General features: G+C 61.0%; 1 protein-coding gene across 1 annotated transcript; it reads right to left on the bottom strand.

Annotated features, from left to right (window-relative positions):
- Nucleotides 1–1,192: 1,192 nt before the first annotated feature.
- On the bottom strand, nt 1,193–24,091 carry LOC104582195. The gene is made up of 5 exons (XM_010231553.1): nt 23,919–24,091; nt 22,458–22,636; nt 21,888–22,398; nt 1,863–1,968; nt 1,193–1,294 (listed from the first exon to the last, which is right to left on the bottom strand). Exons 1-5 carry the CDS (start codon nt 24,089–24,091, stop codon nt 1,193–1,195), a joined length of 1,071 nt encoding a protein of 356 aa, XP_010229855.1.
- Between the last annotated feature and the right edge of the window lie 540 nt (nt 24,092–24,631).

The following is a 24,631-nucleotide window of genomic DNA, read 5'->3' as shown; positions in this document are numbered from 1 at the left end:
ATATCACTTCATTGCCAGGTTATAGTCACTTGTTTACCAGATTAAAATATGTCAAAATAGCTCATCACCCACGTCTTTCAATTGAATCCGCCCTGATCGGTCAACTTTCAATGTGAATGGCCCTGGGCTGCCTTTTTTCGCGCGTCGATATCCTCGAAGCATTTTTGGACCTGGATGCTAAAGGAGAAATTGATGTTGGCCGTTAGTTGTCCTTGAGAAATTGATGTTGGCCGTTAGTTGTCCTTATCCCCCGTGAGTTTGCTTATGTTGATGGGGCGCACAACTTATCCATGTCAGCAATGGGAAAAAAGAGAAGGCTAATAGCTGGGGCCCACAACTTATCCAGGTTGGCACGGAAAGCACCAAGTAACCCTGACAGGTGGGCCCCAGTTCATTTCTTCTTCCGCGTGGGTCCAACTGGAGATCCGTGACGGGGATGAGCCCCATGTGCCCGTAGCCGTATCCGCCGTCCTTTTTTGCCGTCCGCTTCTTCTTCGATGACCCCCCTTTTAGAGGACCAACCCTAGGCACAGCTATTCCCCATCTCTCCTCCTGCCTCTGCCGCCGTGCTCTGATTCACTGGAGACCCCGCAACACCCCCCCTCCCTCTCTCCCTCGGTGTGAACCTGCCATCATCGTCCGGTGCCACGGGGCACAGCCGCAGAGGCAAGGCAGTGTCCTATGTAGAGGGAGCATGAATTAAGCATGGTAAAGAGCAAATTAGCCATCATGATAGTCGAATAGCTACTGCATATTAATAATAGTAGCAGATAGATACCAAGTTTAACAACGCGACAGACAAATATCAAGTTCTCGGTCGTTAATACTACATACTTCCTCCGTCAAACAAAAGATGTCTTAAGTTTGTTAAAATTTGGATGTATCTAGACATAACTTAGTATATAAATGTATTCAAATTTAGTCAAAGTTGAGAAATACTTTGTTGGACGGAGGGAGTATATAGTTGTATGGTACCTTCTGGTCTTCTGGTCCCGCGAAGCCACCATGGCCTGAAGTTCTGGCGACACGTTCGCTCTCAGAAACCGCTTCTGGCCGTGGTGCGTCGCCATCTTGCCCCCGGCATTCGGCAAATCCGACTGGTAACTCGCGGCATGTTGCCGGACACTTAAGAAGCTTGGGTTGATCTCGTGTTGCAAAATGGGCACTTCGCCATGTTGCCACGGATCGGCTTCTATTTCCCTTCGTTCATCAACTGGAGGATCTCGTTGGCTACCTTCTCGGTATGTTCCTCGTCTTCAGAGTGGACCTCTCGACGCTCCAGTGGCTCATCATCCTGGAGTGTATGAAGAAGTAGATTAAATTGGTGAGCTGTATCGGGCTTATTCCTCCAATTCGTACACCTAATTCTAATCTAAGAATGACTGGATGGATAACAACAAAAACAGGGAGCAGTTGATGTGCGTTACCTCATAGTCGGAGAGCCCATCTGCTACTTCCGGTACCTTTGGTCTTTGGTGTGGTATGATGAGACAGCATGAGAATAGTTCAGAATGCATGCTAAAAAGTACAGGCTACGTGGTTCTCTTCTTAATACAAAGTACAGATCAAGTGGACAAATGTTGACGAATGTTGTGCGCTATACTGCAGTGATTTCGTGGTTACCTTTTGAACTGTGTAAAAACAAGAATGGTGACGGGGGGTGGGGCTGGGAAGGATATACAACTGCTTAACTCAATGGCGCGCGTGCGGTTGTTCCCGGCCTCAGGACCACGCACTATGGGAACCGCTTGGAATTATTAACAACCACAGATCGGAACCCACACAGATCATCGTGAACTCGAACATTATATGGAACTGTAGGGGCTCTGTCTAGAATCTAGATTTACAGGAGAAGTTCATACCTGGTGGTGTCCACTAGTGTCTTCTTCCTTCTCGGCCGTCCGCTTCTGTCCTCGGCCGATACTGTGCTTGTCGGCGGCACCAGATCGATCCATGGCGTGCTTTGCTCTGACCGATGAGTACAAGCAAGGGGGGTGTGGTTCTTAGAGAAGACGAAGGTGAAAGATCAGTATGGTCGACTAGGAGGGAAGAGAATAGGCGACTACAAATTTTAGTTTTAGTCTTGCTCAGCAAAGTTAGAGCGTCTACTCTACAAATCATTTTTTCTACCGTGTACAGTGAACCGGGCGCTGCATGGCACCCAGCGTGGATCAACGGCAACGTAATTCTTGTGGATGTGACACGCGTCTAGGAGACATGTCACGCTGCATGTGACGGCACATGTGGTATCCCCTTGTTTATAAAAAGAAGACCAATGCCACCGGTCAAAGGATTCCGATCAGTTCTGTTCTAGCTATAGTTAGAGTCATAGCCAAGTAGCGCCCCGAGAACTCCCGGGGCACCCTGTAAACCACACACATAATCTTGAATACAACTCAAAGCAGGACGTAGGGTGTTACACCTCCGGGTGGCCCGAACCTGTGTAAATTCACATGTCAACACATCGTGTCTTTCGCCACGCCGGTGATCGCCGGAGCAATCGCCTCGCCCTCCACCGAACCAAAAAGGGGGTGCTCAGCATCTCCGGTTCCTTCACGAGTGCTGCGCTTACGACGACCGGGGTCGCGGCGAGGTATAGGAGCAAAGGCTCCCCCTGTTTTGGGCTCGTGAGAAGTGAAGGGGTCGACAAATAGGTCTTGAGTTCTTCGAAGGCCTTTTGGGCTTCGTCGGTCCACTCAAAGTTGTTGAGGCTCCTCGGGTCTTTGAAGAAAGGGAGACCCTTTTTGGCTGACCGGGCGACGAATCGTCCTAGGGCCGCCATTCTTCCCGCTAGGCGTTGCACATCTTTGACGGAGCGAGAAAGTTCCATCTCCAAGATGGCCCGAATTTTTTCCGGGTTGGCCTCGTTGGGAGACAAGGAAGCCTAAGAGTTTCCCTCCTCGAACTCCAAATGCGCACTTTTTCGGATTGAGCTTCATGCCGTACTTGTGGAGATTGTCGAAGGTTTCCCACAGGTCCTTGGGATTAGTCCAGCAATTTGACTTTTGATGACGGCGTCATCAACGTATACTTCGGCGTTCCTTCCCAATTGTTCTTTGAGGATGAGGCTGACGAGGTGTTGGAAAGTTGCGCCGGCGTTTCTCAAACCAAAAGGCATCCTGCGATAGCAGAACGTGCAGATGGGAGTGATGAAGCTGGTTTTCTCCTCGTCTTCCTTGGCCATGTGGACTTGGTGATATCCTGAATAGGCATCCAAGAAACTCAACCTCTCGCATCCTGCCGTGGAGTCGACCAGTTGGTCGATCCGAGGGAGCGGGTAGTCGTCCTTGGGGCACGCCTTGTTCAGGTCGGTAAAGTCGACACACATTCGCCACTTGACGTTAGCCTTCTTCACCAAGACAGGATTGGATAACCATTCGGGGTGCCAAACTTCTCGGATTAGCCCGGCGTCGAAAAGTTTGACGATTTCTCGCTTCATGACCTCGCATTGCTCGGTGGAAAATTTCCGAAGTTTTTGCTTTACGGGAGCTTTGTCGGGTCTTACGGCGAGGCGATGCTCCATGACGTCGCGCGGGACTCCTCCCATATCGGAAGGCGACCAAGCAAAGAGATCGGAATTCTTGCGAAGTAGGTCGACGAGTTCTTCCTCGAGTTTACTCGGGAGGTCGGCCCCGATCTTCACCGTGCGCGTGGCGTCTTCTTGGGAGACGCGTACTTCCTTGAGTTCTCCTCCAGGGAGGGGCTTAGGGAAGTAGCGCTCCGGGTGATCGGTTCCGGATGTTCCTGCATTCGAAAGCATGTTGATACTCTTGGATGATTCTCCCTTTTCGGCGCACTTGGTCTCATGGCGGTAGAGGGTCTTCCTGTCGGAAGATTGCTCGCCGCGGACCGTTATGACGCCTTTTGGGCTCGTGATCTTCATACACAAGAAGTTGTGGTGGATGGCGGCGCAGAGACGGTTTAGCGTAGTCCTCCCGAGGATGGCGTTAAAGGAGGCCTCCATGTCCACTACGTCGAAGCGCACGAGCTCGGTTCGATGATTTGTGGCGTCCCCGAAGGTCATGAGGAGCTCAATTTGTCCAAGCAGCTGAATGGACTTACCCGGTACGAAGCTGGTGAGAGGATAAAGGGATGGCTGCAACGAGCTGTTCGATCCCCCTTGTGGTTCCATCAGCTTCTTCAAAGTGCTCAGGTATAGGATGTCGGCGAGCTTCCGCCATCCACCAGAATCTTTGTGAGCTCACAATTGGCGGCGATCGCCGTCACGAAGAGGGCGTCGTCGTGCGGGAAGCGTATCTCCTTGGCGTCTTCCTCGGTGAAGGTGATTGGCACGCTTGCCCATTTCGGTGGTGGTGTCGGGGTGAAGGTTCCCACGACATTGACTTCGTGAGCATCCTTGCGCCGGGCCTGCATTCGTGCCTGGAATTCTTCATGAGCCGCGATGAGAGTGTTGCACTCCTCGGTGCTATGGCTTGCCGAGTTGTGGATGAGGCATCTCCCAGTTCCTCCCTCGGTCGGACGAGGTGGCTTCTTGGGTTGCCAGGTCTTTTGGGATGATGCGTGTCCTTCGACGGCGAAGATTTTCCGGGCTTGGTCGCCGGCGTCCTTTTTCCCCCACCTCCTCTTCTTCTTGGAAGATGAAGCAGCGCAGGGGGTTTGTCGGACGAGGGAGTTCCTTCGGGAGCGGCGCGTGGCGCGTCCTTCTTAGCAATGTCCCCGTTTTCGCCTCGGGCGTATTCCTGCAAGATCCGATAAAGCTCCTCGGTCGTCCTTGGAGGATTGCGACTTAGGGCCCAATTTACTTCTCCTTGGAGAAGGCCTTGCATGCATGCGTCAATCACGGTGGTCGATGGCGGTTGGCGATTTTGCTTCGTACCTTCGCGAAGCGATGGAAGAAGCTTCGGAGGGATTGCCCCGGCTTTTGTTTCACGGTGTATAGCTCGTGAGCCTGTACGGGTTTTTTGAAGTTTCCTTGAAAGTTGGCGATGAAGACCTCTTGGAGGCGTTCCCACGAATGCATGGAGTTCTTCCGCAGGTTATAAAACCAAGTTTGCGCCATTCCAGTGAGCGCGAGCGGAAAGAGGTTGCACATCTCGACGGGACCTCCCCCGGTGGCCCGTATGGCGGTGGAGTAGACATCCAAAAATTGAAGAGGATGCGATTCCCCGTCGTACGGCCGTATTGTGGGTGGCTTGAATCTTGGCGGAAAAGGCGCGTCTTGGATCTCTCGCGTGAGCGGGTTGCAGGTCAGCCGAATCTTTTGGTTCCTTCGGTGGCGAGGTCCTCCCTCGTCGGTTTCGTCGCTAGAATGGTTGCTTGGAGAATGATCTCGGCGTTTTCTTGGAGGGTCGGAGCGTCGACGGGAATTCCTTTCGCCGCCGGCACGGGCTCCGGATTCCGCCACTTGCTCGTTTCCATGCACATTGGGGTCTCGTTCCCCGCGAGGCGCAGCTTGAGGTGGTACCTGATGGCCGCCTTGTTCGACCCCGAAGGGGGGAGTAAGGGGCGCTTGCGGGGCACTCGCAAAGCGAGGTTGATGTTGAGTGTGTGCGACTGGGAGCGCCTTTCGGCGGAAGCCCCCAATAAGGATGATACCAAGGAGCTCCTTGGGCGATCGCGGTGAGCGCCAGTGGAAGTAATCCCGGATTGGAGGGGTCGTAGGCCGGGACTCCTTTGTTTTCTTGCGCGGATCCTCCCGACGCCACATTGTTTCCTCTTGTAGGTTCCGAGGGCAGGGTCACCACCGGTTGTGTCACACCAGTGGCACCCAGGGTACCACCGCTGCGCGATGCGTGGCCCCCTCCCCCGGGTTCCCGGGAAGGTCTCATCCCGAGGAGCGCCGACGAGCTTCTCGACAAGCTAGCAGCCCGAAAGGGGCTAGCGGGGCTTCTGGGAATATTCCCGCTTAGGCACCTCCCGGGAAGCTGCTTCCCGGGAGGAGGTTCCCGGCTGCGCTGGGCCCGGGTGCTTCCCGGGCCGACTTGCGGGGACTGGGGGTTCCCGGACGCGTGCCCCCGCCTCGGGTCGTGGGGCCCATTGGACAGCGCCACACGGGCGCGTGATGGGCGCGGAACGCACGGTCCCACCAAGGCAAGGGGTAAGGCGCGCGGCTCAGTAAACGAGCCGACCGACGGGTAGTTACCCGTCCGATCCAAGGAACAGTGGTTGTCCAATCCTACCCTAGGATCCTAGGCCCCTAGCAGTGGAGGTGGCACCCATGCATGCCACCAGCTCACCAGGGAGAGTTGCATGCCTCCCCGTTGGACACTTGTAGCCCATGCACCGTGGCACGTGTGGCATCCCCTTGTGTATAAAAGGAGGACCCATGCCAACGGTCAAGGGGGTTAGAGGGTTGACGGGTCAGACAGTTGGAGAGGTTAGTCAGTTGGTCAGTTAGTTGGTTCGGACGAAGCTCGCTCGATAGATGCTTACTGGCTCCAGTAGGCAGCCAGCAGAGAGTGGTGAGGAGCGCCTAGCCACTGAGAGAAAGCCCGGGTGCTTGCCCCGCAACCTGTAAACATTTGATCCGTAATCAATATCAGCTCAGACAGGCAGGACGTAGGGTTTTACACCTCCGGGTGGCCCGAACCTGGGTAAAAAACGTGCGTGCGTCTGTTCTTGGACTAGCGCGTACCCCTAGCACTTTGCCTCGCCGGCCCCGTAGGGCCTCATCGGCCGTGCCGGCGATCATCTGGTCTCCACCCCAGACGCCCCTACCGAACCTAAAAGGGGGACGTGGCTGCACGCCCCCGGTGTCGGAGCACCGAGCGACGACATCTGGCGCGCCAAGTAGGGGGCGCGGGAGTGGACAACGCCGGAGATCGTCGGCAGCAGAAGTTCCCATCGACATCGGCTTCAGTCTTCTTCGTCGGCGAGCCTTGTCACCATGCCCCCCAAGCGGGCTGGTGATTCACGCATAGACCCGCGTGAGGCCCCAGCGGCGCACACGCGGTCGCACGACGTGCGGCCCGAGTCGGGAGCTCAAGAGAATCTCGAGCCCTCGAGGGTGCAGCAAACGCAGCTGCCTCCACCGCCTCCCCGATCGTCGACCGACAATCGGCCGAGGGGACCGGCTGCCCCCGGCGCCGGGGGCAGTCGGGCGAGCACGCATGGCGTCGCCCGGGCCAGCCAACGGGTGGAGTCACGACTCGAGGATGCCCCGCGGCAGCGGCACCCGGAGCACGCCGCGTCACGGGCGACCCCTGGAGGTTCACACCCTGCGCACCCGGAGGCGTCCGGGGCCAGGGCGGGAAGCAGCCGTTCAGGAAACCGGTTGCCCCCCGTGCAAACCCCGGCTGAAGCCATCGTCGCCGCGCGCGTCATGGTGCGGTACGAGCTGCAGCTGGGCACGCCGGCGCACGAGACGTGGGGCGAGGAGTTGGAAGCGCTTCTCGCCCTGGCCGCCCAGCAGCCGCAAGGCGAGGGCGCCCCGGTAGGCTCCGGCCACGGGCCGAACTCAGAGCGCGAAGGCGCGCCGCCCGCCTCGCGCAGGGGTAGAACCCTCCCCCTCCTCAGCGGGGCCTGGTAGACGGGGGCCCGGAGGGGTCCTCGAATTCGTCGCCCACCGTCCCGTGGGGCGATGCGCGTGGCATCTTGAATGCCCGACAACAGGAGGATCTGCGCCCGCGCTTGGAGCGCCGGCGCAGGCGCGAGGTGGAGCACCAGCACCCACTGGATCAAGAAGACGCTCCCCTGGGCCCAGAAGACGGCTGCACCGCGTTCGCGCGCGAGTTGCGGCGGGTGGTGTGGCCCCGTAAGTTCTGAGTGCCTGCGCTCGGTACGTACGATGGGACCGCTAACCCCAAAGATTTTCTCCTGACCTATACGCTAGGCATGCATGCCATCAGCGCCGACGACAAGGTCAGGGCGAACTGGTTCCCGATGGTCCTGAAGGGATCAGCGCGAACCTGGTTGCTCAACCTGCCCGCCGGATCCGTCGCCACCTGGGCAGACCTGCGCGAGCAGTTCATGAGCGCGTTCCAGGGCGGCTATAAGCGCCCAGGAACCATGGCGGAGCTGCACACCATCGTGCAAAAACCGGGAGAGACGTTGCGGGCGTTCGTCAACCGCTTCTCCAATCTCTCCTATTCTATCCCAGAGGCAGAGGCGGCCGCCATCATCAACACCTTCGCCATCAACGTCCGCGATCCCAAGATGCGTGAGAAGCTGAGCACGCATCGGATCCAGATGACGCAGGACTTGTACGCCTTGGCACACAAGTGCGCCATGGCCAAGGAGGGGCGCCTAGCGCCTGAGTTGGCAGCCCAGGCTGCCGCGAGCCCTGGCGAGGGCTCGCAGAAGAAGGGTTCCCGTAAGCGCAGCGGGAAGCAAGTCCTCGCTGCGGACTCGGGGGCTCCTGCCGCGAGGCCCACGAAGAAGGCCTCGCCGGGGGGAGAATCTGGCGGGAAGCGGGGCGACGCGTCCCGCTGTCCTATTCACAAAAACTCCACCCACGACGCGCAGAGTTGCCGCGTCCTGCAAGGGATCAAGCAGCGGCGGGAGCAGCGCCACGAGGAGCGCCGCGCCGCCGGCGCCTGCTTCAATTGTGGCGACATCAGGCATCTCTCCCGAGATTGCCCGAACGACCCCAGAGCGGGTCCGAGGCCGGCCGGCGGTGGTGCCGGCAGGGTTGAACCCCAAGGAGGGCACAGCCAGCCCCTCCCTGCGCGGGAACGCCCTCCTCAGGGGCGTGACAGGGTGCGCGCCGAGGAGCAGCGTGAGTCCGACCATTCCGACGGCGACGAGCCGGGCTTCCAGGAGCCTCGTGGTGTCGCCTGCATCCATGGGGGATCTTACGCTCTCCCATCTCACGCCGCGGTGAAGCGCCTCACCCGCGACGTGTGCGCGCTGTTGCCGGATGCGGAGCCGCAACAGCCGCTGAGGTGGTCGCACGTGCCGATCACCTTCAGCGCCGACGATCACCCGGTGCGACAGTTGGGTTCCGGGGTAATACCCTTCGTCGTCTCGCCGATCATTAACAATATGATGGTGACCAAGGTGCTGGTGGATAACGGAGCAGGGCTTAACCTCCTGTCCGCCAGGCTGGTGGAAAAGCTCCAGCTGCCGATAGAGCAGCTGAAGCCCACCGAACCGTTCCGGGGGGTGAACCCCGGGATCGAGCGCCCATTGGGACGCATCACGCTGCCGGTCATCTTCGGGTCCCGGGAAGCATTTAGGACCGAGCACATAGTGTTCGACGTGGCGCATACCCCGTTGCCCTACAACGGGATCCGTGGTCGGCCGGCGCTGGTCAAGTTTATGGCAGCTACGCATGGCGCCTACGGCGTGATGAAGATGCCGTCCGTCTACGGAGTCCTCTCCATCGGGTGCGATCTCAAAGACGCAGCTTGGTGCGTTGGCGAGGTCGTCCGGGCCGCTGCCGCAGCTGACGCCGGCGACGAAGGTGTTCTCGAGGACGACGCCTTGCCGGGTGACGCCCTGGCAACGAAGAAGGCCCGCGCCACCCTGCAAGGCGCAGGCTCGAGCTCGCGTCCCGGCAAGGGGCGGGGGCTCCGGGAGGAGGCCGCCAAAGTGAAGAAGCTGCCCCTCCAAGCCGGCGACAAGGAGGGCACCGTTACCGTCGATGCGAACCTGACCGCCGAATAGGAACCTGACCGCCGAATAGGAAAGCGCCCTCGTCACCTTCCTCCGGGAAAACGCCGACGTGTTCGCCTGGGAACCGTCGGACCTTCCCGGAGTCCCCAGGGAGGTGATTGAGCATCGGCTCGCGGTGCGCCCGGACGCGCACCCCGTCAAGCAGAAGATCCAGCGGCAGGCACAAGAGCGGAAAGATTTCATCAAGCAAGAGGTGGGCAAGCTTAGGGCTGCCGGTGCGATCAGGGTAGTTTTGTACCCCACTTGGCTAGTTAACCCTGTAGTAGTGCCCAAAGCGGGGAATAAGCTTCGCATGTGCGTAGATTTTACCAATCTTGATCGTGCATGCCCCAAGGATCCCTTCCCTGTACCCCGTATCGACCAGATAGTTGATTCTACCGCTGGTTGTGACCTGTTGAGTTTTCTGGATGCTTTCTCCAGCTACCATCAAATCAAGATGGCGGTCGAGGACGAGGAAAAGACAGCGTTTATCACCCCGGTTGGCTGCTACTGCTATACATGCATGCCTTTCGGGTTGAAGAACGCGGGCTCCACATTCCAGCACGCCCTGCGAGAATGTTTGGGGCCCCAGCTAGGCCGCAACGCGGAGGCCTACATGGACGACATCGTCATCAAATCGAAGCGTAGGGACTCGCTGATTGATGACCTGCGGGAGACATTTGACAACCTCCGCAAGATCAAGCTCAGGCTGAACCCTGATAAGTGCACCTTCGGTGTCAACTCCGGGCAGCTTCTGGTTTCACACCGAGGGATACAGGCCAACCCGACCAAAATAGAAGCCATCGAGAAGATGGAGACCCCCCCGCAAGGTGAAAGATGTCCAGCGCCTCAACGGCTGCGTTGCCGCGCTTGGACGCTTCATCTCCAGGCTGGGCGAGCGTGTCCTGCCTTTCTTTCTGGGTAATGAAGAAGAAGGGTCCAGTCGACTGGACTGCCGAGGCCAAGGCGGCGCTCCAAGAACTCAAGCGATACCTGAGGTCACCGCCCATCCTCATCGCCCCCAAGTTGGGCGAGCTGTTGCTACTCTACTTAGCGGCGACTGACCAGGGGGTCAGCTCGGTGCTGGTTGCCGAGAGGGAGGAAGACGTCCCGGGGATTGGGGCTGCGGGGCAGGGGACTGAGCAGCCTCCGGCAACCACCTCAAACCCAGGGACCAACCCAGTGCCGGGAACCCCGGCGCCTCGGAAGCGGTTGGTGCAACGACTGGTGTACTTCGTCAGTACGGTGTTGCGCGACGCGCGGACAAGATACCCGCAAGTACAGTAGCTCCTTCTGGGGATCCTCCTTGCGTCCCGCAAGTTGCGCCACTACTTCCAGGCGCACCGCGTCACGGTGGTGTCCGGGTTCTGCCTCGGGAGGACCCTCACCAACCGTGAAGCCACCGGGAGGGTGGCCGAATGGAGGATGGAGCTGTCGGAGTTTGACCTCCACTTCGCCACCTCCAAAAGCATCAAGAGCACGGCCCTTCGGAGTTTGACCTCCACTTCGCCAACTCCAAAAGGAGTGGACGTCCACGGGCGTAGAAGAAAGTGAGTCGGAGATAGGCCTTCCCGGCAAGCTGGACGAGGGCCACTGGGTCCTCTACTTCGACGGTGCATTCGGTCTCCAAGGAGCGGGGGCTGGGGTCGTCATTGAGTCACCCACAGGGGACCAGCTGCGATTCACCGTCCAACTCGACTTCGCTAACTCCACCAACAACACGGCGGAGTACGAAGGCCTGCTTGCCGGATGCGGGCAGCGGTCGCCCTCGACATTAAGCGCCTGGTTGTTCGCGGTGATTCCCAGCTTGTGATCAACCAGGTGAACAAGGACTACGATTGGCCTCAAATGGCGCCGTACGTAGAAGAGGTCCGCAAGCTGGAACGGAAGTTCAAGGGTTTGCGCTTCGAACACGTCAAGCGGAAGGACAACTTCGCTGCTGACAAGCTGGCCAAGATGGCAGCAGAGCGCCGAAAGCCTCTGACGGGGGTCTTCTATCAGAAGCAACTGGCTCCTTCAGTCACCCCCCAGCCGGCTGCCGGGGACGCCCCTCCGGCAACCGAGGGAACCCCTGCAGCAGCAGGGGTCCATGCCGCTGATATGGCGGCATGCGTTGGCAGGGAAATTCCTCCCTGGGCAGAAGAGATCGCCCGCTATTTGAAGGGAGAGGCTCTCCCGGAGGATGACGTCGCCGCGGAGCGCATAGCGTGGCAAGCCAAGATGTACACTGTGATAGACGGCAACATCTACCGCAGGCGTGCGAATGGTGTCAAACTCATCTGCGTGTCGCAGGAAGAAGGGTGTGTACTGTTGGAAGACATACATCGAGGTACATGTTCACACCATGTGGCCTCCCGGGCTTTGGCCGGCAAAGTTTTCCGGCATGGCTTCTACTGGCCCACGGCCCTGGTCGACGCAGAGCGGCTGGTGATGACGTGCGAAGCATGCCAGTTCCACTCAAAGAAGAGCAACCAACCAGCCCAGGCCCTGCATGTCATCCCGTCCTCATGGCCGTTCGCGGTCTAGGGACTGGACATCGTCGGCAAGCTACCAAGGGCGGTTGGCGGTTACGAATATTTGTTTGTGGCCGTCGACAAGTTCTCCAAATGGGTGGAGGTGGAACCAGTGCGCAAGGTGACCGCCCAGGCGGCCATCAAGTTCTTTAAGGGCATTTTGTGCCGGTTTGGTGTTCCTAACAGCATCATCACCGACAACGGCACGCAATTCACGAGCGCGGCGTTTCACGCCTACTGCGAAGACATGGGCACTAAGCTGCGCTTCGCGTCTATCGCTCACCCGAGGAGCAACGGGCAGGCGGAGCGAGCCAACGCAGAGGTTCTGTGAGGGCTCAAGACGAGAACCTTTGACAAGCTCAAAGGCCACGGGAAGCACTGGATCGAAGAACTCCAGCCCGTGCTGTGGTCCATCCGGACCACACCTAGTCGGGCAACGGGCGAAACTCCTTTCGCCCTTGTCTACGGGGCAGAAGCGGTGCTGCCCCTCGAGCTCAAGTACGGATCTCCCCGAGTACGCGCGTACGGCGACACCAGCCAACACGAGCAAAGGGTCGACGATCTAAACTTCATCGAAGAGCTTCGATGCCGGGCTGCTGTGCGAGCCGCGCGCTACCAGCAGGGACTCCGTCGTTATCACGACAGACGAGTCCGTCCCTAGGGGCTCGAGAACGGAGACCTTGTCCTGCGTTGGATACAAGGAACGAAGCCCGGGAACAAGTTAACTCCGAAATGGGAGGGCCCCTTCCGGGTAGTGCAGGTGACCAGGCCGGGGGCTATCCGCCTGGAAACCGAAGACAGCTAGCCGGTGCCCAATAGCTGGAATATTGAACACTTGCGCAAGTTCTACCCGTGAAGCGGCGGAGCCCGACCCTCAGGTGATGCCTCCGATGCATACCTCTCGAACTAGTGTAACCGGGCAGCCCCCGTGTGTAAACCGCTAGTTAATTGTGAATAAAGATAAGTGTTTCACCCCTGAGCTTTGTTTTTGCCTTGTTCATTCGCGTGTTTTCCCCCCTCTTGCCTCCTGCTTTAAGTGCACAAAGGTGTCTTTCCCTCTTGGTTGTGAGCAAGGGGCTGCCGTGGCCCCGAAACGAAAACCCGTTGCCGGATCGTTCCGGCACTGGACATGCCGTTGGCGGGCTTCTCGCAACGTGCATCACTGGACATGCCGTTGGCGGGCTTCCCCCAACGTGCATCACTGGTCATGCCGTTGGCGGGCTTCCCGCAACATGCATCACTAGGCGTGCAGTTGCTCGACCCCCGCAGCCTGCACCGCGGAGTCGCTCCGCCTGGGAAAGGAAATGCTCACATCCAAGTTTGGCATTGACCCCTTTGTGCCGGGGGCTGGGAAGCAGGAGAGATTTATCTGTTTTACCTGTGTTACTTGTTTTCTTAAGTTTCGAAATTTTTTGCAGCACCTCGAATATGGTAAGAGTCTAACCTGCAGGAAAGGGAGGAATCTTGTACACTGTGGTGCCCGTGAGCTGCCCACGGGTCGCACCATGCACCGGTGCCTTGTGGTGAGGGAGGTCCGCAACACAACGGGTTCCCCGCACTCCGAGGCTTCTGAGTTGACAGCTTGCCGCCACGTGTGCCGCGGTTACCCGGTAAGCATGGCGACGGAAACTGCGCCGCGTTCGAGGGAAAGGCGCCACGACGCCGTGCGGATCCGTCGCGCGCTGTGGCAAGCCTCCCTCCCGTGTCTATAAAAGGCGCGCCCCAACCACGGAATGGCTCAGAGCGAAGCCGGGTTCGGGGCCGTGAAGACAGGTGGTGCAACGGAGGCGCGGAGGTGGTGCTTCCCGCCGGCGCCTAGCGCCGGCGGGTGTGCGGCCATCGCGCCCCTGCTGCGTCACTCCATCGAGCCCACCCCGAGGGGCGCCACAGAGGCACGATGGGAGTGCATGCCATAGGCGTCCCGCGTCGACAGGTGCACTGCCCTTCTGCTGCGTTTCCCCAAAGAGGCGGTTCCGGGGCGAGGGTCGCCGCAGAGGCACTGTGGTAGTGCATCCCATCAGCGTCCGGCGCCGACGGGTGCATTGCCACAGTGCCCTTGTCGCCCCCCTCCGAAGGGCACCTCCGCAAGGAGCAAGGGCTGCCGCAGAGACTATATGGTAGTGCATGCCATTCGTGCCTTGTGCCGACGGGTGCACTATCATAGGGACCCGGCCGCATTCCCTTTGAGAGAGCCTTTTTCGGGTACGGGTCGTTGCGAGGACGCTGTGATGGCGCCGGTGCTGGTGCTCATCGCTCGTTCCGGCCCATCACCGCGTCCTTGCCGCGGCCCTCGAGCAGTTTAGCTCCCGAGTAACAAGGGTCGTCGCATCCCTTGGGACAAGTTCCCTAGAGAAAACCCAGGTCTCCCCAGTTGCGGGGGCTGTCGCTGGAAGGCTATAACTTCCTCGTCACCCGTGCCCGCCGTTCAGGGTGTAGCGAAGCCGGCGCCGAGGACGTTATAGCCGTCTCGCGGCTGCTCCCGGAGCGGAGTCCTCCTAAGCCAAGGTTCATCCCTGAAGGCCAGGGTCCGTCCCTGAGGGCGAGGGTTGCCGCGTGAGCGTGGTGGGAGCATCGTCGGCGGCGGTTGCCGCCGGCGGCGATCCTGCCCCCGCGTTCCCGCCGCGTCTCTTCGAGATCGTTTCCCTTGAACAGGTACCCCAGATGGTTTCCTACCGAGGCAGTGCCCCGTCTGCACTCTACCGCAGAGCATCGCGAAACATTGGACCAAACAGAAAAGCTAAGTATCTGAACACGAACGTTGAATCCGCTAAGAGCTGAACGAAACTGAGCACTGCCCCGCTGGGTGCGGCCCCGGATCCCGCGCGTAGCCGGAGTGTTAAAAGGGACGCTTGCGGGGGGAGTGCGCTCCCCGTGTGGATCCCGGGTCCGCCCCGGGAGGACACGTCTTGGAGTGGTTACCCCACAAGCGGAGTGGATCCCCGCTACCGCTTGGCCCCAGGTCGGCACTACGGGTCCGTCCTGGGTCCCTGGTCTGGTCAAGGGTGAGGCGTGCGCGAGTCCCCCCGCAACACAAGGCAAGGCACGCAAAGGCTAAGGGAACCACCCCGCGAGGCGGCCTCGGGATTAAAAGACAAAAATTGAGCAAACTAACAAGCTTGATTGACTAAGTGTCGAATGGTTACATGGACTAATCGAAAGGTCATTGTCCAAACGGCGCTAAGCGCCATACTTGCAGGAAAAGCAAACAAGAAGGAGGTACAGTGGAAGCAACGAGTATAGCTGGGGGCTGCGGCAGCTAGCTATCGCCGTCTTCGGCCGGGGGGTCGACGGGGCGTTCAGGCTCCAGCTTCATCTGCATCCGCTCGACGACCTCGTTGGGTGTGCGTGGGCTTGTCCTCGCTATCGGACCAAGCGTCCAGCAGGGACTCGAAGGGAAATTCCGGGTCCCGGAGATGAATCTGCGTGAGGATTGTCCCGGCAACCTCCCGGGCGCAGTTGGCGACTTTGTTGGCGCCATACTTGGCGATCCAGACATCGAGCGCCAAAAGCTTCCCTAACAAGTCAGAGAAGAAGGGGATCAGCGTCGTGACATCCGTGCCGTCCACCTCCGCCGCCTGCAGCTCGAACTTAGGCAGCAGGTCGCGCAGCGACTCGGCGATCTTCGCCAGCTTCTCCGTCTCAAGCTGCCGCTGCCCGATCAGCGTGCCATGATGGAGTCGGGCGTCTTGCGCGGCCTTCTTGGCCTTGCTGACGCGGCCCTCTAGCTTCGCAAGCTCTAAGGCCTGGGTCGCGTTAGCCTCACCGGCCGTGGCGAGCTCTTCCCGGACGGCGGCCAACTCGTCCTCAAGCCCGGCCGCTTTGCCTTTGACCGAGTTGAGCTCGGCCTTGTGCTGAGTCGCCGTTCTCGCCGCATCCTCGGCGGCCTTGACCTGCACCTTCAGCAGGACGCGGAGGCCTTCGATTTTGCCGCGGTAGTTGGCGATTAGCTCGCTCTTCTCATCCAGCCGCGCCTGGGCCGTCGCGAGCACCTCGGCATGCTCCTTTCGGGAAGCTTCTAGGGTTGCCGCCATTGCGTCGAGCCTTCCTTGGAGCTCCGTGCGCTGGACCTCCAGTTGCCGACGGAGCTCGGTCTCCGGGACTACCGTCTCCCGAGCCGCCTCCAGGGCTTGCCGGGCCAGCCGCGCCTCCTCGCGCAGCCGGGAGAGTTCGTGCCGCTCTCTCTCGATAGCCTCCCGCACCTCACCGAGTTGATTCTTGGCGGCGGTGTGGCGCTCCCTCACCTCGTTATAGGAGGTGACGAAGGCGAACTGCTGGTCCCGGACGACGTCCAGGAACCGGTGCCCCTGCTCGAAGACGCTCGGATCCCAGGTAAGAGGATTCCAAGCGACCCCGGCGAGGGTGCCGAAGTCAGTGCCGGGGAGAGCCCTAGCTGCTGAAGTGGAGCTGGGCGCGGGGTCCCAACTTGCTCCCGGGGGTCTTGCCGTCCTTCCCCGACAACTTCCCCCGCGCCCAGGCTCCGGGACACCGGGGTTGGGCAGGGTTCCCTGCTTCCGGCGGGGATCGTCCCCTGCTGGACGGTGGGTGAGCCCGAGCCGGCCACGTCCGCGGCTTCGGGCGCATCGCCGGGTGCTGCGGTGGCGGCGGCGGTCCCTACTGCTGCCGCTGTGTCCGTCGCGGCGGGGGCGGACACGGGAGCCATTTCCGACTCCACCTCCGCCCCTGCGGTCCCGACGACCGAATCGGGGTCGACCACGGCCGCGCCTGTTCCAGGCGGGGCGCACTTGTGCCTGCAACCATGGAAAAGCATGAGGGTCGGCGATGGTTGGTGCTATCGAAGGCGAATAAGGGCGACCGGGGCGGTTACCTTGTGCGGCCGTCGGGCTTGCCGGTGCAACCTCCCCTACCTCGCCTGCGCCAGCGGGAGCGTCCAAGGGTCTTGCCGCGGGCGAGTTGCCACTCGCTGCAAAAAGAGAAGGTATGGTTATGAATTTGGTTAACAGGAATCGCGGTTGCGGAGAATCAACGAAGACATACCCGGTGCCGGCTCTGTCTCCGCTGGGGCTGGGTCGCCAAGGGACGTGCCAGCGCCGACGCTGGCCCCCGAGGCAGCGGGATCGATGGCACCGCCAGCGTCAGCGTGCGTCCTCTTGCTTGCCGAGTCAGGCAGGGAATCGCTCCTCGCCCTCTTGCTAGCGCCCCCCGGCGAGGAGGACTTCGGAGGGTTGCGCCGGAGCGCGAAGCCCCGGAAGACCCCCCGAGCGGGCGGCGCCGTGGGCGCCCGCGGCGTCGTCGTGACCCGGAGAGCTCCGGGTGTCGATGGCGATGCTGCCGCGACGCCGGGCGCCAAGCTCACGGAGGCCCCCGCTACCGAAGCGAAGGCCGTCGCCGGGGCACCGGTTGCCCCCGCAGGTGCTAACGTTGCGGGGGTACCGGCGAGCACCCCGGGGCCGGTTCCCGCCGCGGAGCCAGCGGCCGCCGGCAAGACAGGGGCTGCCGCCGAGGCACTCACGGCACCTGTTGCCGTGGATGCCGTCATGGTACCGACGGGCGCCCCAGGAGCGACGGCCGCTGCCAGGTTGGGGGCCGCAGCCGGGGCGGACGTCGCTGTTGAGGAAGTGGCTGCGGCCGCCGCGAACGCCCTCGACCTTCTCAGGATCAGGGGCGCGTTGTCGCTACTTTCCTCGTCGTCGTCCTCCACGGCGACGACTTCCGGGGACGCAGCCACCTGGCCCGCCTCGTCGTCCAGCGACCGGAGGGAGGGCCAGCTGGGCTCGGACCCGCCCTCGCTCTCCTCGAGCACCTGCTTCCCGCGGGGTGCTTGCGGGAGAGCGTGCGGGACGCGGGTGGGGGTGTCGTCCATCAGCCCCCACTCGTTGCAGTGCGGGAAGGCGCCGACGATGTCGCTGAGCGCCTTGACGCCGGCATGGAGAGCGGAGACCCCCGGCGGGAACTCTGTCGACTGGAAGACCTTCACCCACGTCTTGAGGGACTCCAAGTCCATGCCGTCCGCCTGGAGGCGTGTCCTGTCCCCGGAGCCCGTGTACATCCACGCGGGCCGGGAACGCAGGTGCAGCGGGGCTATGCGCCGATGGACGAAGGTGCGCGCCATGGGGAGCGAGGGCGGAAGCTGGCAAGATTGCGGGGATGCGAGATGTGGAAGAGGATGGAGGCGAAAGGGCAAAGTGTTGCTCCCCGTTGCCAACAGTGGAAGCTTTATGACGCCCGGTCGTTTGGTAACGGCCGGTTCCGTACCCTACGGGTGCACGGGGATAACTCCTAATCACTGGGAGTAATGCGCGGAGTGGCCTTAACTACCCTATTTAGGGGGGGGGGGTTCCGGCGGAAATCTCGCGCCCACTACTCCACTTTTGGCGGCGCCGTACACAGGGCAGCAAAGGGACGCGGGCCCGCAACTGATCGGGGGCCCACGCGTCGGTTAAGGGCGTAGCCCGGCAACTGACTAGGAAGAGACCCTTCCGGGAACAGGTGATGTCGGCCCACGCCCGGGGGCTACTGTCACACCAGTGGCACCCGGGGTACCACCGCTGCGCGACGCGTGGCCCCCTCCTCCGGGTTCCCGGGAAGGTCTCATCCCGGGGAGTGCCGACGAGCTTCCCGGCAAGCTACCAGCCCGAAAGGGGCTAGCGGGTCTTCTGGGAATATTCCCGCTTAGGCACCTCCCGGGAAGCTGCTTCTCGGGAGGAGGTTCCCGGGTGCGCTGGGCCTGGGTGCTTCCCGGGCCGACTTGCGGGGACTGGGGGTTCCCGGACGCGTGCCCCCGCCTCGGGTCGTGGGGCCCATTGGACAGCGCCACACGGGCGCGTGATGGGCGCGGAACGCGCGGTCCCACCAAGGCAAGGGGTAAGGCGCGCGGCTCAGTAAACGAGCCGACCGACGGGTAGTTACCCGTCCGATCCAAGGAACAGTGGTTGTCCAATCCTACCCTAGGATCCTAGGCCCCTAGCAGTGGAGGTGGCACCCATGCATGCCACCAGCTCACCAGGGAGAGTTGCATGCCTCCCCGTTGGACACTTGTAGCTCATGCACCGTGGCACGTGTGGCATCCCCTTGTGTATAAAAGGAGGACCCATGCCAACGGTCAAGGGGGTTAGAGGGTTGACGGGTCAGACAGTTGGAGAGGTTAGTCAGTTGGTCAGTTAGTTGGTTCGGACGAAGCTCGCTCGATAGATGCTTACTGGCTCCAGTAGGCAGCCAGCAGAGAGTGGTGAGGAGCGCCTAGCCACTGAGAGAAAGCCCGGGTGCTTGCCCCGCAACCTGTAAACATTTGATCCGTAATCAATATCAGCTCAGACAGGCAGGACGTAGGGTTTTACACCTCCGGGTGGCCCGAACCTGGGTAAAAAACATGCGTGCGTCTGTTCTTGGACTAGCGCGTACCCCTAGCACTTTGCCTCGCCGGCCCTGTAGGGCCTCATCGGCCGTGCCGGCGATCATCTGGTCTCCACCCCAGACGCCCCTACCGAACCTAAAAGGGGGACGTGGCTGCACGCCCCCGGTGTCGGAGCACCGAGCGACGACAGGTTGTAGGGAAGGTGGCGCGAAGCCCATCGAGCAAGGCATGCCGAGTTCCGTATCCTCTACGGGGGCGGCAACCGTAGGCAGCTCGCCGATCTTTGCCACTATGTTGGTGAGTGTCGAGGGACTGCCTATGACGGTTTCGAGCACCTCGGTTCCTTCCGGGACGCGGTAGCGGAGGGGCGACCGTGAATTCTGTCGTGGCGACCATGCTTGCGGCGACGTCCGGATTGGTGAGGATTCCTTCTTCCTCGGGAGCCCCCGAGGCACTTGCTTTCTTCGTTTGCAACCATGTAGACTTCGTGGCAAGTTGGGGACCCGATGAAGTTGGCTTCGTCGGGGCCATTAAATCTTCAATTGCGGCGAGGGTTTCCCACGGTCGACGCCACTATTGTTGTTCTCGACAACAATTAGAGTAAGGGGTGCCAAAGCTCGGTGGCACATGTACGAGTATAAAAGTAGAGCGTGTACGCCGGCCTTATACCGAAGGTCGCCGTACACTTGGACAAGTTGACACGTCGATATTTTTTGAATAGGTTCGGTCGACCCTGCGGGTGCGACTTAGTCCTATGTTAGGAGAGGCTTCGAGGGGGTCGTTAGCCAAAGCGTTCAGGTCGATCGAGGCTCCCGAATCACTTAGCGAGAGGTCGAAAGGGGCCGCCTCGTACTTGGCCCGCACGAGGCTTCCCAAGTAGCGAGGTCGAGATACCCTTAAGACTCTAACCCGATTCCTTCTCCTTCGGGCTCGGGCCGAACGAGGCTTCCCGAGATCCCGAAACTAGAGCTCCTCTCAAAGAGGCTCTCTAGCCCTCTCCCCTTGAGTTTATTTAAGTGAGAGTGAATGGTACATGCCCCCATGGGGGGTATTTATAACCTAAGGACCCATGACAAAAGACCATGCCTACCCTTGGGCGAGAGAGAAAAGTGGGGACAAAATGGTAAAAGTAGCTTCTTCGTCCATAACTTTTGTGTGCACCATGTGAGAAAAGTGGGGCTTGGTCCATGGTCCATCATAGACTAAGGGCCCCCTCCTCACACCTTTCTTGCCCCCTACTCTAACTCATTTGATCCTTTGACCATGGCACGAGAGGTTTGACTTGTTGACTTGTCTTCCTTTTCCATGTAGGATTGACCGTGCCACGTGGGCGTCTTGACTCATGCTTGGGAAATGTTGACCCAGTCGTCACCACATAGGATTTACGGCCCAGCCCATATAGGGGTTTTATTTTACTACAACACAGACAATCATGCAGGAGGCGCGCCCGGGGCAGCAGCGTCAGCGTCAGGTGCATCCTCGGCGCCGGGGGCTTCTCCGGCGACCTCCTCGTCAACGGCTTCGGCTTCATCGACCTTGCCCTGCATCTGCGCCACCATCTCATCCACCATGCCCTGCACCGCTTCCCGGTGGGTCTTGGCCTCTTCCTCGTCCGACCAGGCGTCGAAGACCGACTCGAACGGGAAGTCGAGGTGGGCGGAGTGGACCCGGGTGAGGATTTGCCCGGCGACCTGCTCGGTCGCAAGGCCAACCCGCCGGTCCCCGAAGGCCGTGACGTAGTTCTGCAAGCCGCTCAGCCGGCCAACGAAGCCACCGGGATGTCGAACCCCTACAGCGCCTCCACTGCCGAGTCCGCCTGCTTCTTCAGCCTGGCTACCTCCCCCGTCCTGCGGGCCCGCAGCTCGGTGCACGCACCGCGAACCTTCTGGGCCTGCAGCTTGTGCTCGCGGCACTCGGACTTTAGCCTGCCGATCTCGGACGCCTTTTTGGTATTGTCCACGTCGACAAGCCGGAGTTCCTGCCATGTCATGTCAAGCTCGCCTTGAAGGGACGAGCAAGCATCCTGGGCGGCCTTGAGCTGCCGCGCAAGCTCGCGCTCCCGGGAGCAAGCCTGGTGTTGTAGCTCCTTCTCCCGGCGCGCCGAGGCTTTAGCTGCTATTGCAGCCGCCGTCTCCAGCTCTTCGACCTCGCGGCGGAGGCGCTGGATCTCTAGGGAGTAGTTGGACAGTAAGTCTGTCTTCTCTCGGAGACGCCCCTGGAACGAGTCCAGCCCCGCCTGGTGCTCCTCCTCGCTCTTGGCGTGCGTGGACTTCACCAGCTCGAGCTCCCGCTGGTGCTCTTGCTGGAGGTCCCACAACTGCCAGAGGACTTCAGCCTCCGGCAACCCTTGCACGGTAGGTGCCGCCCTGGCTTGCTGCGCCTGCTGGAGCTCCCCCCGGAGCTGTTGCAGCTCGGTGCGCTGCTCCTCCGCCTCCCGTCGCGCTGCGCCCAGTTCCGCCACCACGCGGGCGTGGTGCTGCTGCGCGTCATTGAAGAAATCGACGAACATCCACTGCTGTTGCTGGATGTTGTTGGCCACTTGTTGCCCTTGCTGGAACACGCTGGGGTCGAAAGTAATCCGACCCCATGACCGCCCGGCGAGCTCCCCTGCTCCCGAGCTGAAGGTGGCTCCGGCAGAGGAGGAGGATCCCGCCGCAACCGTCTGAGATCCCGAGGGCGCGTTGGGATTCGATGAAGCGCCCCCAGCCTGGCCAAGCCCCGCTGCTCCTTGCCCGTCCAAAGGGGCAGACTGGGGGCTCGGGGGCTTCTCCAGAGCACCGCCGCCTGCTCCGGCTGGCGGAGGTTGCTCCGTGCCACTTGCCACAGATGGCGCTGCCTGCGTGGCATTGCCTGCGACAGCAGTCCCGGCCTCGGCAGGCGCCGGGGCAGATTGTTGAAGGGCTCCGACGGAGGCAACCTCCGCCAGAGCATCGTCGTCGAAGCCGGTGAGGTCGAATACCCGCACCTCGGTGGGCGCGGGTGCAGCCGTAGCATCCCCGGCAACTGCGCGAAGAGCACCTGCGTCAGTCCGGGAGATGGCACAGATAAGTAAAAGAAATGTTGGAGCTTGCACGTACCTGCCGCCGGGCCGGTGCCCTGCGAGCTCGAATCGGGGACCCTTGAGTCCCCAGCGGCAGCTGCCGCCATCGCAACAACCGCGTCAGCAGCATCTTGGTCACCGCCGCCCGATGCCGGGAGGGGCTTCTTGGTCGGGGCTGCCGGCGAAGTACTGGTTTGCCCCCTCTTCCTCGAAGAACTGGAAAATATAAAAAGAAGCTAAGCAGACATGAAAAAATTCACAAAATCTAAAGTGTTCAGAACAACGTCGAACTCACCCTGCCGGTTTGAGTTTGAGAACCCTGTCCGCCAGGATGCTCCTCGCCGGGGCGCCGCTTCGCGCGGGGGGAACTGGCGGAGCCGCCGAGGTAGTCGGAGCGGCAGCTGCAGCCGCATCGCTACCATCGGAGGCCCCAGCCCCCATGTCGGCTTGAGGCTCCTGAGGCTGCGGGCTGGCCTCCTACCTGCTCGCCCGCTCCGCCGCAGATCACCTCACTAGGGGGACGTCGTCTTCCTCGTCGTCCTCTTCCGGCGCGGCCCCGCTGGCTTTCGGGGCGCGACCCCGCGGGTTGCCGGGGAGCGTCGTCATCATCGTCATCGTCCTCATCGAGGTCTCCTCCGACTCCCAACGAGGAGTCGTCGGAGTCCGAGTCCTTTGGCCTGGCGGAGCCCTGGCCTTGGCCCCCCTTCCCCGAATCGGTAGTCGGCTCCTTGCCCTTGCGGGGCCTAGGCTGGGGGGGGGGGGGGGAGGGCCGCACCAAGGGGTCCTCCCCGATCCCCCACTCATCGCAGAGGGGGAGATCCTAGGCTCCCGGGTTTGGGATCCCGGCGTGGAGAGGGTGCGCTCCGAGCGGCGGCAGACGATAGGCTTCGTCCTCGCCAGTGATGCCCTTCACCCAGAATTGCACCTCCTCCGGCAGGAGCTCTGTGCGCTGCAGCCGGGTTCGGTCGCCTGGCCCAGTGTACATCCACGCCGGATGTGAGCGCCACTGCAGGGGAGCCACGCGCCTCCCGATGAAGTGGCGCGCCACATCCGTGTCCGTGAGCCCAGCCTCACGGAGCGCCTTGATCTTGGCATAGATTGGGGCCAGCTCCTCGTCCTTCTGGTCACGGTCCAGTCGTCAGAGCCCTTCGGGGGCCCGAGGGGCTCCTCGTGGAACTCCTGGAGCTCGTCGGTGAGCACCCAACACTAGCCGCAACGCCACTCGTGTTCGATCTTCTTCTTCCCCAGCCGGATGAACTCCGACTTGATCCTGTCGCGGAACCGGAACACCACTCCCGAGGACAGGGGAGCCTTCCCCTCCACCCTCGGGTAGTAGTTGTGGCGAAACAGCGTCACCGATGGCATCACCCCCACGAACGCTTCCCAGAGGTGTTGGAAGACAGCCAATGTGAAGAACGATGTGAGGTGAATCTGCACCATGATGAGCCCATAGGTCTCCATGATGGCGGAAAGGAAAAAAGAGTGCGGCGGCACGAACCCGGCTAGGATGAATCTCCCGAAGACCCGGAAGTACTGCTGGTCGCGCTCCGCTCCGACGGGGAGAATCCGCGTCGGCCCGTACTCGTTGTGCTTGGTGGTGAGCTCCAAGACCAACTTGTCCAACCCCTCGCTGTCGTACCCGGGGGGGAAGAAGGCAACCTTGGCCCGCATTCCCTCATCCTTCCGAGCTCGATCCGACAGCTCCTTCTTGCCAACCTTCTCATGCTTCTCCCCTTTGTTGGTGCTCCCCTTGGGTCGGTTCTGGCCCTTGGAAGACATCGGCGGAGGTGGAGGAATGATTTGGTTTGAGTTGGGGTGCGGAGAGCTTGGGCGGCAATGGCAGAAGCAAGAGGCAATGGGGGTTGCCCGCCGCCAGCCTCGGGTATTTATCGGGGCTGGCGGGCTGCACGGATACCCCCACGATCGGCAATAAAGTGCCCTAAAGAATCAGGGATTAAGATGGGGGTGCGTGACATGGCCTTAACTCTCTGGTGATTAAGGAGGATAAGGCACGAAATTGTGCGCCCGACCGTTTCGCTCGGAAAAGTGGAGCTGTAAATGCAGCCCACAGTGCCTGGTGCCAGGGGGGACTCCCCTCGGGACCCACGCGTCGGATAGGGCGTAGCCCGGCAACCGACCGAGGATAGCACTTACCGAGAGCCTTAGGGCTGCCGGCCCACGCCCGGGGGCTACTGTCGTACCAGTGGCCCG

The sequence above is a fragment of the Brachypodium distachyon genome, chromosome 1, assembly GCF_000005505.3.
Source record: "Brachypodium distachyon strain Bd21 chromosome 1, Brachypodium_distachyon_v3.0, whole genome shotgun sequence".
In the NCBI taxonomy this organism is placed as follows: Eukaryota; Viridiplantae; Streptophyta; class Magnoliopsida; order Poales; family Poaceae; genus Brachypodium; species Brachypodium distachyon.
Note: the sequence above shows the minus strand (reverse complement) of the source record. Positions and strands in the feature narration are given on the sequence as shown.